This window comes from Aythya marila (assembly GCF_965140915.1).
Source record: "Aythya marila genome assembly, chromosome: 5".
NCBI classification, from domain to species: domain Eukaryota; kingdom Metazoa; phylum Chordata; class Aves; order Anseriformes; family Anatidae; genus Aythya; species Aythya marila.
This window is the reverse complement of record NC_139046.1, coordinates 7035188-7049442: the sequence shown is the minus strand read 5'-3', so window position 1 is coordinate 7049442 and position 14255 is coordinate 7035188. Positions and strand designations below refer to the sequence as shown.

The 14255-nt window shown below is 46.8% G+C and overlaps 1 protein-coding gene across 1 annotated transcript; it reads left to right on the top strand.

Annotated features, from left to right (window-relative positions):
• Nucleotides 1-6527: 6527 nt before the first annotated feature.
• Nucleotides 6528-8728, top strand: GPHB5 (glycoprotein hormone subunit beta 5; the record flags this gene model as incomplete). The annotated part of the gene is made up of 2 exons (XM_082760572.1): nt 6528-6731; nt 8491-8728. The coding sequence occupies 2 exons, from the start codon at nt 6528-6530 to the stop codon at nt 8677-8679; spliced, it is 393 nt and encodes a 130-aa protein (XP_082616698.1). The 3' UTR covers nt 8680-8728.
• Nucleotides 8729-14255: the final 5527 nt, after the last annotated feature.

Here is a 14255-nt window from a genome sequence, read left to right as displayed (position 1 = left end):
TCTGGTTTTCAGTTCCTCCCTGAAAATCAAAGATGTTGTTGATATCCATTGAAGTCAATGAATTGAGCTGAGGTAAAAATGTCTTCTTCTTTTTTTTTTTTTTTTTTTTTTTCCCTCTTCATTTTATCTGCCCCTCCACAGAATTTTGTAAGAAAATGTACTTCTGATAGAAACACCTAGAAATCTGGGGCAAAACTTAGATGTTTTTGTAGTGCTAGACTGAGAAAATCCATGTTGTCTGAAACCAGGAGTTTGACATCTGATGTGAAAAATTATAATTTTTCATTGGAAAACCTATTTTTTTTTTTGTTAGAGTAGTGTTGATAACTTTTTTTTTTTTAACCTACTCCAAATGTTACACAAAATACTAACACAGTCATTGTCAGTACTTTGCTTGTGTATAAGCTCTCACTTTCCTCCCTCACTCTTTGTTTCTCTCTCTCTTTCTGAATTGTGAATTAATCAGGATACAGACAGATTGCTCATAGAGTGGGATATCTCGAGACTGGTCAAAATAGAAATAATCTGTAAAGGTTTTTAATACTGGGAAAAAATACATTAGGGCATGTTTGAAGTTGAGAGGCTCATCACTGAGGAACACGGATGGAATTAAAAATTTCCTGTGTGGCTAAGAATAAGGGTGTTAATGTTAATCTCTTTGGATAATTTTAATTTTGGTGTTTTATGTGGTGTTAGAGCAATACCAGGTGCTATTCACTTTATTTCTGTGCATGGGATAGGGAAAGACTGAGCATGAAATCACATCCAGAAGGCAGTGAAGAGCCTACACACATCCAAGCTCTCTTGCAGCAATGGAGTTCCCCGTGTTTGAGACTGAAAGTCCAGAATTCTTTTGAACAAGAGTGACTGTTTTTCAGAAAGCCTCTTGGAGGGCACAGGCTGTATATCAAGCTGCATAGTGGGACCTCTGCCAATGACAGGTCAGTGAGGGGCTAAATCAGGAGCAAAGCATCCTCCCTGCTGACAAAACCTCCCAGGACTGCATTTGGGAGTTGTGCTGTTTTGCCAAAGGAAAGTGTAGTCATTGGGAGGCCAAAATGGGCAAAACCCTTCCAGATTTTTCTAGGAACTGGTTGAATTAAGCCCACAAATACTTTATAACCTCAGCGGTTACACATTGTGGAGGGTTGCTGTGTGCTTCCACAGCAGTTGTTGTGCAAAGCCTGTGAGATTCACCTGAGCTTGAGTGATGAGCATACAACACTGTGAGTTACCGGTGCTGATAACCCTGACACCTTGAACAGCACATTGATTTCTGTGTTCTGCCCATCCAGAATTTAGAGGAAAAGCCACACAAGCCTGAATGGATGAGTGGATACACAATCCTCAGCAGAGGTTCTCCCTTGGTCAGTCTCTTTCTATCTTGTTCTGTGTGTCTCAGAAAAGGAACGAGAAGGCCAATGGTAGTCATAAAGATGCAGCTATTAAAGATGAGCATGTCACACTTTATTTCAAATAATTTTGAAATATGTGGGGAAAATAAAAATACACAGCCTTTAAATTTCTGATGTACCCTGAAGGCCAAGTGTACAAGTACTCAGTATATTTGTTAATTAGCTTAAACAAAAAAAATAAGCCAGCAAAACAGTACCTGGAAAAAAGCCAACACTCATACTTTTCATGAGACATGATGCAAATCCTTCAGAAATCAGTGTCTGTCCCATGAATAGACAGGACTTTCATGAGAGGAAATAAATAAGAAGGGTCAGTTTGCCATTTGTCTCATTTTGCTTCATGAGGCTTTTCAGTACAAGTGAAGACAGGAGAACAGAATCTCAGCAGAAGTCAGTGAAACAAACTGGATTACACAAACCAAAAGTCCAGCCCTTGTTTTTCTAGTCCATAGAAGAAGAGGAATCTGTCAAAGCTGGTTGATATGCCATCTGGAATGTATTTCCTGTATCTGTGTGTAATCTTGGGATGATTTTTACTAGCACATTTTCAGAATCAGATGAAAATTTGCAACCAATATTTTTATTTTTTACCTGGTTTCTCTGCAAGTAGGAACTTCTAAACAGTATTTTTTTTTTCAAGTTTCTAAAGGTTTCTTTTAATAGCTTTATTTTTGGTCCACAATGGCAAAGAAACAAGCAGAAAATCAGAGATTTTTTAAATGGAAAATTGCTGATATTTTTAGATCAGTGGCAAGACTTTGGCTGTTTCTCTTGACCTCCCTGTGATCTGATGTGGCTTTGGATCTCCTGCTTTTCCAATATGCTATTGGTTTCACTGACAGAAAAGGTGCCCAGGACATGTCTGGTGATGAGGTCTGTGGAGTCCATTGCAATACCTCTCCAGTATTCCTCCTTCATCATCTAACGTGATGGGTCTTGACTTGAAGCTGGAGTCCTTTGCTGCTAGCTGTCACTCCTGGAGACTCATGGTATGAGAATTGTCCGTACCCAGTTTACTCCCAAGATCTCCATGTGCAAGGCTCAGCCTCTCTTACTGCAGACTCTGGGCAGATCTTTTGGATGGCTGATAAAACCTGAGACCTGAGAGGGACCTCATGTGCTGCTGCATTAAAAATGCATAAAACAAGAGTAACTTTGGGGAGGGAGAAGGTGGAAGGAGAAAGATTAGGATGATGGTTGTAGAACAAACAGCGGCTCTTAGCTATGCAAAACGTCCTGAGGTCAGCATGAGACTGCAGACAACAGAATTGCTTCCCCCTTTCAGTCCTACCAATCACCATTTCCTAATTTAGACAGAAATGGCAAATTTAAGAGGCAAATAACAAGCCTTTTACAAGTCAGTTTGTGTGCATGTACTCAGTATAATTTACTGACCAGGGAAGTAGCAGGGCCACAGAGCAGCAAGAAAAACAGCCAGGCAGTGGCTGCTCCAAGCTGAAAAGTAAAGTGAAGTAAGAGCTCTGTGGGTTCCCAGGAGGTGTTTGACTGAGTCCAAGTCCTGCTCCAAATTTATACTGTTGACCTTGGAAGTGAAGCCAGGACCCTGAACCATTTTGTTTTAGTCACCCTAAAACACCTAGAGCACCTATGTAATATATCTTGTTTGTTCCTGTGTGCTTAGATAGCACATTTACTCAACAGCTAGTTGCTGGTTTCCATGTCATACAACAGAAGGCTGAAATGCAACCCACCAGATGAATACATTTCATACTTGTACTCACAGAAATCACTTTTTCACTTGCACTTCTTTCATTACTTATGTTTACTACTTATGTTCCTCAGCTTCCTTCTGTCCTATAAATAGCTGAAATTGTATTTGCATGGTGAAGGCAGTGGACACATTTCCATGTTTCCTTTGCATAGTGTTGCTTACCTGTGTGACAGCTGCTCATCCTCCCCCAATCCATTGCCCTTGCTTGTGCAGAACAATCAAATAAATAGGTCTTATCCTGTTGGCAAAAAATCAGGGTTTTGTTAGCACGAATATTTGCAAATTCTTTCTTCAGGTTGTTTACTCAGGACTTGCTGAGTGCAGGGGGTAATGATTATTTCAGAAGCAGCCTACAACCTCTTTGCAAAGGTATTGCAACTCTTCTATGGAAAAAAATAATAAAAAAATCCCTTTTGCCCCAGTGCGTGCTCATTACTTTGAAGGCACGATGTCACTCACCAAGAAAATCCTTTTGTTTTGGGGCTGGAGTTATGAAACAATATGCTGTAAGCTAATTGCTGTTGGAAAGGAGAGGCTTACTTTTACAGTCAATGACTTCGATGCCTTGGGTAGTTCATGTAAGGATCTGCCTCAGTCTTGCCTTGATTGACAAGACCCTTTCTATAAATTGGAGCAATTAAGCAGCCCAGTAGCAGCTGCTAAGGAGATCTAGTGAGCACAAACCTGACAAAGATTGCTGTGCAGGTCTCCTGCTGCTCACTCTGACACTCTGAAACACCGTCTGCAATTTAAACCTGCTGAGGGAGATCTGACTCCAAAAAGTTAGGTGAGTGTGCTTCTGTGTTTGTTCCATCATGGCTCTGACTCATGAATAAAGCAGCGAGTTTTGCTAAGGTGGCAAAGAATAGATGTTCAATTTGTTCTGAAGTTTGTCTCTTTTGCCCTCAGATGCCTGCTATTAAAAATAAGGAAAAATAGATTTTTTTCTTTTAACTCTGTTGAAGCTTATATATAAATATATGTTCATTTAATCACATGTGCATTAATAACAGCATATGCATGGCCACATAAGTGAAGGGTTCACTGTAGCAAACTCCATGTGCTGATCTAAAACTCTGGTTTAGCAAATTTAAAGCATTTGGTTTAATGGAAGCCTAGAGACTCAGCTTCAGTCAGGCAAAAGGCAGGCAGAGCTCATTTTCCTGAAATGTATCCAGCTGTGGACACAGCCCAATGCACTCAAATCTCTGCGCCGTATTCAGCCCCTGACCTTCTCTCTCAAAGTTAAATGTCAAGTCTGGGGTTTCTAGGTGGATGTTTTTAAATGCAATGCAAGTATGGGAGGTATAAAGTGGATATTGTGGCTTAGAGCTCGAGTTACTTTCCATTTCTTTCTCTTTCTGACAGTTTTCCAGAGAGACTGGTTGCTCTCTTCACCAAAGGTTTGAGATAGAAAGGCAGCAAGTACTAGAGGGACTTGGCCTATGGCAGGCTGTGTGGAGGCATGAGGAGTCCAAGCCTCCTCTGGTCACCTTGGCCATGTCCCTCCTGTCTAACCAGCTCTGCTCACCAGCTTGGCAGCCTTGATTGGGTTTCAGCTGGCTGCTAGGGCAGCATTCATTAGGGAGAAACAAGGGTTGCATCCACCTCTCTGGTGGCAGCCCACGGAGTGACCCAGTGCCAGATGAATGCTCAGGGTCTTGGTAATGGTAACAGCAGTGCTGCTTTTGGGAGGTGCTGGTCTCTCTCCAGAGGCTATAGCACACGCTCAGGGATGCTTGGCTCCTGACTGAGGCTGAAGGGTAAGTAAGATAAACCCAGGAGCAGGTGCCCTCAGCAAAATGCCAGTGTGCTCTGCAGGCCTAACCCTGCTGAACGCAGGGAGCTACAGCCATCCTGCTACCTCTTGTAAGCATGCATAGCAGACAGACAGACAGACACAGCCCTGACAGACTGTCCCTGCCAGGGCTGGTACTGCTGTGAGTGTGCCCTGAGAGGGCGACCAAAGGCCTGTCTGCCTGTTGGCCTGGTGCAAGGGCACCATCAGGGGTGGAAGGAAGGCATTTGCTGCATTGTAAACTTGAGATATGGGGATTTCAGTGGGTCTGAGGCACTGGCAGGTGGCTATTTTCTAGAAACTGGCTGGATAGCCGGGCCCAAAGAGTCGTGGTGAATGGAGCCAAGTCCAGTTGGAGGCCAGTCACTAGTGGCGTCCCCCAGGGCTCGGTGCTGGGGCCGGTCCTCTTTAATATCTTCATCGATGGTCTGGACGAGGGCATCGAGTGCACCCTCAGTAAGTTCGCAGATGACACCAAGTTAGGTGCGTGTGTCGATCTGCTTGAGGGTAGGAAAGCTCTGCAGGAGGATCTGGATAGGCTGGACCGATGGGCTGAGGTCAACTGCATGAAGTTTAACAAGGCCAAGTGCCGGGTCCTGCACCTGGGGCGCAATAACCCCAAGCAGAGCTACAGGCTGGGAGAGGAATGGTTGGAAAGCTGCCAGGCAGAGAAGGACCTGGGAGTGATGGTGGACAGTCGGCTGAATATGAGCCAGCAGTGTGCTCAGGTGGCCAAGAAGGCCAACGGCATCCTGGCTTGTATTAGGAACAGCGTGACCAGCAGGGCTAGGGAGGTGATCGTCCCCCTGTACTCAGCTCTGGTGAGGCCGCACCTCGAGTACTGTGTTCAGTTTTGGGCCCCTCGCTACAAGAAGGACATCGAGGTGCTTGAGCGGGTGCAGAGAAGGGCGACGAAGCTGGTGAGGGGCCTGGAGAACAAGTCCTACGAGGAGCGGCTGAGGGAGCTGGGCTTGTTCAGCCTGGAGAAGAGGAGGCTCAGGGGCGACCTTATCGCTCTTTTTAGGTACCTCAAGGGAGGCTGTAGCGAGGTGGGGGTTGGCCTGTTCTCCCACGTGCCTGGTGACAGGACGAGGGGGAATGGGTTTAAGTTGAGCCAGGGGAGTTTTAGGCTAGATGTTAGGAAGAACTTCTTCACTGAAAGGGTTGTGAGGCATTGGAACAGGCTGCCCAGGGAAGTGGTGGAGTCACCATCCTTGGAAGTCTTCAAAAGACGTTTAGATGTAGAGCTTAGGGATATGGTTTAGTGGAGGGCTGTTAGCGTTAGGTTGGAGGTTGGACTCGATGACCTTGAGGTCTCTTCCAACCTAGAAAATTCTGTGATTCTGTGAAAGCCTGCAGGCTGCTGCTTTCTGACACAGACCGTGGCAATAAGATTTCCATTATGGGAGCAGGTGACCCCTCATCTGCCCACCTTCTTGTAGGCTGAGTTAGGAAGGGAAAGAGGGGAGGAAGAGTCGTCCTGGCTCTTGTGCTGAACCTATGGACTTGGACTTCTCGCTTCCAGGACTGTGCCACTGTCCTGGCTCTCCCAACCCTTCACTCCTCTCCCTTCTGCCACAGCATGAAGCTCCAGTGCATCATCCTGGCCACTCTGCTCTTCCTGCTGCCAGCAGGCCGCGGTGGCAAGCCCGAGAGCTCCGCCATCGACCTGCGCACCTTCATCGGCTGCGCCGTGCGCGAGTTCACCTTCCTGGCCAAGAAGCCCGGCTGCAAGGCGCTGCGGATCACGACGGATGCATGCTGGGGACGCTGCGAGACCTGGGAGGTGAGACTCCAGGCTTTTACCCCCTCCCAAGAAAAGCCCTCAAAAGAAAAGCATTAAATAGCTTGTGGTTGCCTACAGGGCAGACAAGGGCTGTGTCCAGCTCCATGAGCCCCTTGCTGTCGGTGTCAGTGCCTTGCTGCAGGTGGTTCCCCGCCTCCTTGCAGGGTCTCAAGGGGCAATATGCATCATTATGTGATGATATTAACAAAACACTTGAGTAACGCTTGCGTCTTGGAATTTCGAAAGCCTCTTGTGGCTTAAAAACTTAAGGAGAGGAGGCCTTTATTACTTTACTTAAAGAATATTCCTTTGAGATCAAGATGGAGCTCCCAGTTATGAGGTAATATATTGTGTTCCAAAAGACACATCTCAAAGATAACGTCAGTTTCTAATTTGGCTGTGTTTTAAATCACAGCCCTGTGTAAATGTGAAGTAGCTATGTTTTGGGGGTGTAGGGAAAGAGAACACAAGTCTGCACACACTTCAGAGAGCAAGTTTCTGACTCGTTGCCTTTCTGCCACCGAGCGGCTCAAGGGGCCAGACCCAGGCCCTAGACCTTATTCAAGGAAGCCCCAGAGGGGTTTTGTCCACGTAAAGACAAGGGCTCTGTATAACTGAGCAAAGCAGGAACATGTGGGCTCTGACAGCCCACCTGCCCTGCTTGGTGGGACAAGGGAAAGGCCACCAGCTCCTGGATTTCTCCAGTGGAATAAGGTTCCTTCAAGGGACGTAGTGAGCACCTCTGGTAGCACAGACTTTTTAGGCTCTCATACTGCACTGCAGTACCATGGGGATGTAGTTCAGCTGAATGGATCTGGCTGTAGGCTCAGCAGTTTCTAGAAAGACCCCTGGATGGGGGAGGTTGGTTATAGGGAGGGTGTCTGGATATCTTCTCGATGAAACATTGCATCTGTTCTTTTCCATGCCATCATTCTTGGTTCCTAGTGCAGGCTCTTTCCAAAGCACAGAGGGAGAGAAAGAAAATGCTAAAATGTCTTCTGGCTGCGTTGCTTTATGCTTTTTCACATCTGTGTGATGAAAAGGATTACAGTGGGCTCCCCCCGCTCCTGTCTGTGCTGCCCCTTCTTGGAGTCTCTGGAAAGCGCGTGCTTCTGTTGAGGAAAAACTTACTTTTCAGCAAAATTTATGCCACTATCATTCCACGTGGGAGTGCGGGGTTCAGGGCCTTCAGGCTCCTGTCTCTTTCTGGTTGAGGTCTCTGGCCAAGCTGTTCATCTCATGAGGAACATCTCATGGGTGCAGCCCATATGGGGGGGCTAGGATCTGTAGGACATGCAGCATGACTGGGGGGACTGGTCTGGCTGAGACAGAGCCAACTGCATGGCACCCATGTGCACCTCTGTTCTCAGGCACCTTGTGCACAAAGAAGGGTTTCCTGCAGCGTGTGCTTTCTCTGATGGAAAATCCGCTTCTGGAAGAAGGCAGCTGCTTTTGGCAAACCAGAATTTGGTTGAAACACTAGTATTCTGCTGAAAAACAGCTTTTTTGAGTAGGCTTTTGTCTTCCTTCAGGCAGCTTTAATTGGAACTTAGTGCTTCAGGCTCTCACACACATGCACATATGCCCATTCCCCTTCATGGCTGGACCCAAGGGGCAGGTTGTAACCTAAAAATTATTTCTGTGGCCCCTTCCATCTTGATCCAGTGGTTTCTCTATCTACACCAAGTCCCCTTGAGGAAACTGGGACCCCAAATATTTGTTTTACATCTTGCCTGATGCCACCATGTGTCCCCCACAGAGGCCAATTCTGGAACCGCCTTACATCGAGTCTTACCACCGCGTGTGCACCTACAACGAGACCAAGCTGGTGACGGTGATGCTGCCGAAGTGTGCCCCAGGCGTGGATCCCTTCTACACGTATCCCGTGGCCATCCGCTGCGACTGCGACATCTGCTCCACAGCCACCACTGAGTGTGAGACTGCCTGAGCTCTCCTTCCCCAGGGCAGGTGAGGGAGGGCCAGATTCTTCCCTGGCTCTGCACCCCTGGTATCTCCAGGCTTACGGAGGGTGTGAGTCAGTCCAGAGTTTGATTTTACCATCTAATGTTCCTAATCATTGACTTTCCTAGGCAGATGAGGCTTAATCCCTTCTCCCCATGCTGTTTAAAGCACTATAACTGTAGAAACGTAATGCAGAGCCTTACAATAGCAAATCCTATGGAAAAGAAAAAAAGGATGCTGTTTCCCTTCTTCACAGGCTTTTCACAGTATGTGACCTTTCTTCATGCACAAAATGCACATGGACTAAATAGTCACAGAGCAGTTGGAAACAGGCCGTGAAGGCATTACAGCTGGTGGAACAGCCTCTTTATTCATTTCAGGTTTTAGCGCCTTCCCAGTAATGTAAATGTAATTACCAGCATTCCCCCCTTCTCGCCCCCCTGTTCTTCTTACACTGAAGTCTATCAGGAATAACTGTCAAAGAAAAGGCCGTCAGGCCAATTAAATGGAAATGGGTATCCAAATCACCACCTTGAACTTAGGGTGAATGCATCCTTAGCCCTGGCTCAGCAAAGTACTTAAGCTCATGATTAAGTGCTTTGCTTAATATCAGGGGACTTGAAGTTAAGCACGTGTTACAGTAATTTGCTTAATTGGAGCTACTCTGTTGAAAAAAATGTTGCCTCACAAGGGACTATTCCTTAAAAAAAATGGAAAGAAGCACGTTAAATCTGTAAAAAACACAAAGATGCATTTCTTCCCATCCTGATGTTTCCAGGATTGTCCTGGAGCAGAGCTGACCTCATATAAAATCAGAGAGGCTCTGCACAGCCCAAGGCACCTCCCTTGACAATTTCCAGAGTTAGACGGACCAAGCCAAAACACGGCGATGATGGTTTGGTTTCAGTGAGCCCTGGCTGAGGTGATGGGAAGGAGGGGGCCATGAAGGGTGTTCCCACACTTCCTTGCACTGCTGAGCTCCTTGGAGACCTGCTTCTCAAGAAGGACGTGCACACAGAGCCAGAGGGTAGCCAGAAGTGCTCACAGGAGAGGTGTGGCGTTGTCTGATACCCAATAACATGGCCACCAAGGGTGGAATAGGCCCAGGCCGAGGAAGACAGCAGACATGTCAAAGGTTGGTTCACACCTCTTCAAACCCACTATTTACAAACCAGGGCACATGTAGGAGCTGCTGCAGCAGCCCCCTCAGTGACCACAGCTCCATAAGTGCCTTTGTCCTCTGGTTCCCACCTGGAAGAGGACAGATGCATGTTCATCTCATTTCTCCCCTGAACAAAATTGGACATGATGTAAAAGCATGAAGATTTTGGCAAATGCAGTGGGCTCACAGGAGTTTACAAAACAAAGATGACTTCTCAGATAGCCATTAGGAGAGAATTGCTGCTGAGAGAAATATCAGCACCTGACTTCCTCTCCAATTAATTGTCTTCTGGATACAGTTGACTTCATTTCTAGGGATGCATGCCTAAAATTTCCCCAGGTGTCCTCTCCTCACTGAGACAGATTTTTTTTTCTTTTTAATTTAACCTGTAATTTATTAGTTGGTGTCATGTTTTGTCTGGAATCGTGAAAGATGCACTGTGGCTGAGTAGGAAGGAGGTAATTTTATCATCTGCCCTCGGTAATTCGGAATATAGACTGCTATATCAAACAGCAGCAGGAGTGGTTTTCTGGTGATAGTGAGTTTAACTGCCTTAAAAAGTCCTTGTGTTTTCTTACAAATTGCATTTCTCAATCTCTCCAAGCTTGTTATTGTTCTAACCAGCATCACAACTACTATGGGAAACCTACAAAATATTTTGTGTCCTTAATAAACCCCCAAATTGTAGTATGAATGCGATTTAAAGCAACGTGTCCTTCTTTATTTATGCATAGAGGTTTCTCGTATAGAACATGTGTAAGCTCCTATAAAGTCTTTGCCAGAGTTGTGAACACCTGCAAAACATCTCCTCCATGCTGATGTGAAGTCATTTCCTTCGTTGGATTTCTCTCACGGAGTCTGGCTGTGCTATAATCTCAGGATTAAAAGTAGGGTTAGAAAGTGGCAAACATCCTTTGCAGACAACGAGAAATACAGGCAGTACCCAGAGATGGTGAGGCAGTAGAAACCCAAATGAGGTTTTAGAAGAAAACACTGCAGGCTGTGAAGGAAGGTTTTGACTGACATAGTAGCAGCCAGACTTGGGAGGCAGAAGAGGAGGAGTGGGAAGAATGTATTGACTGAAACCAAGCTAACACTTCTAGATGGTCTTTTAAGGAGAAGAGCCAAAATGAATGGAGTTGCTGTGGTTTTACTGTGGGTGACAAAAATACAGTGAATACAGAAATACAGATCCCAGCAACCCATTTGACCTGCACATCCCTTTTTCTTAGAATCTCAGAATGGTCTGGGTTGGAAGAAGCCCATCTAATTCCACCCAACCACCTGCCATGGGCAGGATACCTCCCACCAGACCACATTGCTCAAAGCCCCATCCAGCCTGACCTTGGGCACTGCCAGGGTTAAGGCAGCCACAGCTCCTCTGGGCAGCCTGGGCCAGGGCCTCACCACCCTCAGAGTGAAGAATTTCTTCCTTTTATCTAATCTAAATCTACCCTTTTTTTAGTTTAAAGCCATTACCCCTTATCCTGTCACTACATTCCCTGACACAGAGCCCATCCCCATCTGTCCTGGCAGGCCGCTGTGAGGTCTCCCTGGAGCCTTCTCCTCTCCAGGCTGAACACCCCCAGCTCCCTCAGCCTGTCCCCACAGCAGAGGGGCTCCCTCCTCTGAAAATCCTTGTGGCCTCCTCTGGACTCACTCCAGCAGGTCCCTGTCCTTATGCTGGGGCCCAGAGCTGGGTGCAGGGCTCCAGGTGGGGTCTCAGGAGAGCAGAACAGAGGGAAACAATCCCCTCCCTTGCCCTGCTGTCCACGCTGCTGATGGTGCAGCCAAGGGATGATTTCGTTGGCTTTCTTGACTGCAGGTGCACACTGACAGCTCATGTGTGTGTTTTCATCTACCAGTACACCCAAGTCTTCCACAGGAGTGCTCTCAATTTGCTCATCCCCCAGTCTGTCCTCATGTTTGGGATTGTCCCAACCCAGGTGCAGGACCTTGCACTTGGCTTTGTTGAACCTCATGAGGTTCACGTGCCCATTTCTCAAGCCTGTCCAGGTCCCTACGGATGGCAGCCGGCAGCCCTTCATTCTTTTGTTATCAATTGCACCAATCAGCTTGGTGTCATCTGCAAACTTGCTGCAGGAGCACTTATTTTCTAGCTCTGCTGGGCTCCCACAAGTGGGGCACACCACAATGAGTTTCAAGGAGCCAGCTTGATTCCTATTCCTCATCTTTTTTTTTTTTTTTTTTTTTTTTTTTAAAGAAGTTTGTATGCTCCTAGGTCTTCAGCATGTTAAATATTCACCAATTTTAATACTTGGAAACAGGTCTTTTGGCTTTCACTTCCTTTATGCTGCAGATGGGAGTTCATGTCCTGCCCAGAATTTGCAGGCAGGCAAAATAGCCCACGCAGTTCAGAATATGAGGATCTTCTTCCCAGGCTGCTGCCTTTTCCTTGGGGGCTTTTTAATGCTCCTTAAAGCCATAAATTTGTATCTCACCTTCCCACCTGTCCAAAGCAGTTAAACAGCCCTTCTGTCTTTGCTGTGCAAGTTTGCAAAGGAGAGTTTGTCACAGAGGCCATCACATCCCACATCTTTTCTCAGCAGTGGAGCACAACCAGCACATTTGTTGTCACTTTCACCTGGACACTGAGCACCAGCACCAGGCAAAAATCCTCAAAATGCCTGCTGCAGTGACTTTCTGAAGGAAGGGAGGTGGTTGCATCTACCTGCTCAGAAAGGAGAAGGTGCAGGTGTGGAGAAGGCATAACTCCATAGCTCTGAGTCTGGACTTGGCTCTGCCATAAGCATGCCAGGTGATCTTGGGCAAAACAGTGGATTTCTTTGTGCCTTGGTTTCCCTCCTGGGCACTGGGAGTGACAATACAGCCAGTTTTTTCTCCCTAGTGCATTTTGGAGCAGGCTGTAGGTCTCTGGTGACTCATGTCTGCATCCTGCACAGCTCTCTGTTTCATGGATTTGTTGTCACTCTTCTGATGTGAACAGCAATAGTCGCAGTCACGCTGTGCTTTCATTTTTGACAATACTTTCAGAGTATTGTCAAGACAACCACTGTCTTGAGGCTCAGCTCCCCTTGTTTACATGCAGCAGTTGGCATGTCCAGCAGGACCGACCCCATCAGAAATCAGTCAGGAATATATTTTACCCCATCTTCAAACCTGAGTTACAGCGAAAGGGAGGGCAGGATGCGACCTTGGGTGCGTGTTTCCTGCACTGACTGGCTTTCTCTTTGTAGGATGGGATAGGCAGCTCTCTCCTGCTCTCATTGTGCTCACAGGAAAACAGGAACCACTGCCCTGCACCCGAGCTAAGGGCTGTCTCACCCGATATCCTGCCTCTGACCCTAGCCAGGAGCGGATGCTCGGTATAAGCATTGGGCTGTATAGCAGTATCCTTCCCTGGGTACATCCAGGCAGCAGTTTGGGAAGTTTCTGCTCTGGAGGATGCATTCAGCACCTTGGTGTTAAAGGCAGTACACGTCCTCCACGCTGCTTCTTCCTGGGTATGGCCTGGCCACAGCAGGACTGGTGACTAATGGCAGCTTCCTCCAGTGGCAGGCAGTCATATTCTTGATTTTAGCCCAGCATTTAAGGGCTGTCTTTCCTCACCTAATTTCTTCAGCCCTTTAACCGTTTCACTTTCCTTCTTTCCTCTCCTCGTCCTGTCTGTTGGGCCAAATGTTACACAACTCATCATCTTCCTTACCCCCGCTAAGGGTTTGTTGGAGGGTTTTGTTATCCTTGTGTTAGGTTTGCCAGGGGGTAACAAACTCCCCTCAAAACTCTCGGACTGATGCTTTCCCTAGCTGTTTTACCGAGAGAGCTCCTATGTTTGCAAGGCTGCTGCATGCTGGCTTCTCTCCAAAACACTATAAATATTCACTCAGGGGAGAAAATAATCCTTTTATGGTGCCATGATATCTCAGTGGAGACCGCAGACAGTAATACCAAGAACCCCTTATCTACAGGCCAGGGGGGAAGTAATACCTAAACAAACAACAAACCAAGCACCTCAATATTGTTTGAGGATGGGAGAATAAATATTTCCAGGCCAGTCCTTGTGGGATATGCAGGGACTGGAGTAAGCTGAAGGCTGGGGGCCAGCAGGAAGCCAGACCTGCAGGTCCCACATCTCCACCGTCCCTTGTGTCCAGGCTGCAGGGGGGTTGGTTAGGCAGCAGTTTGCCCAAAGGGACATGCTTGAGACCTAGCAAGCCTAGTATCACCTCCTGTTTCACTTTTTGTGTTGCTGGAGGGGTCACTGGAAGGTGCAGGTGGTTCTTGGACCACCCAAAAGCAATCAATCCTATATATCAGTGCATATTTTTCCTGCCTAAAATGTCATGCTGAATGTAAGTGATTAGCATTTGGGAAAATATGCAGTGCGACACTACCTTCTTCGAATGATGCTGTCAAAA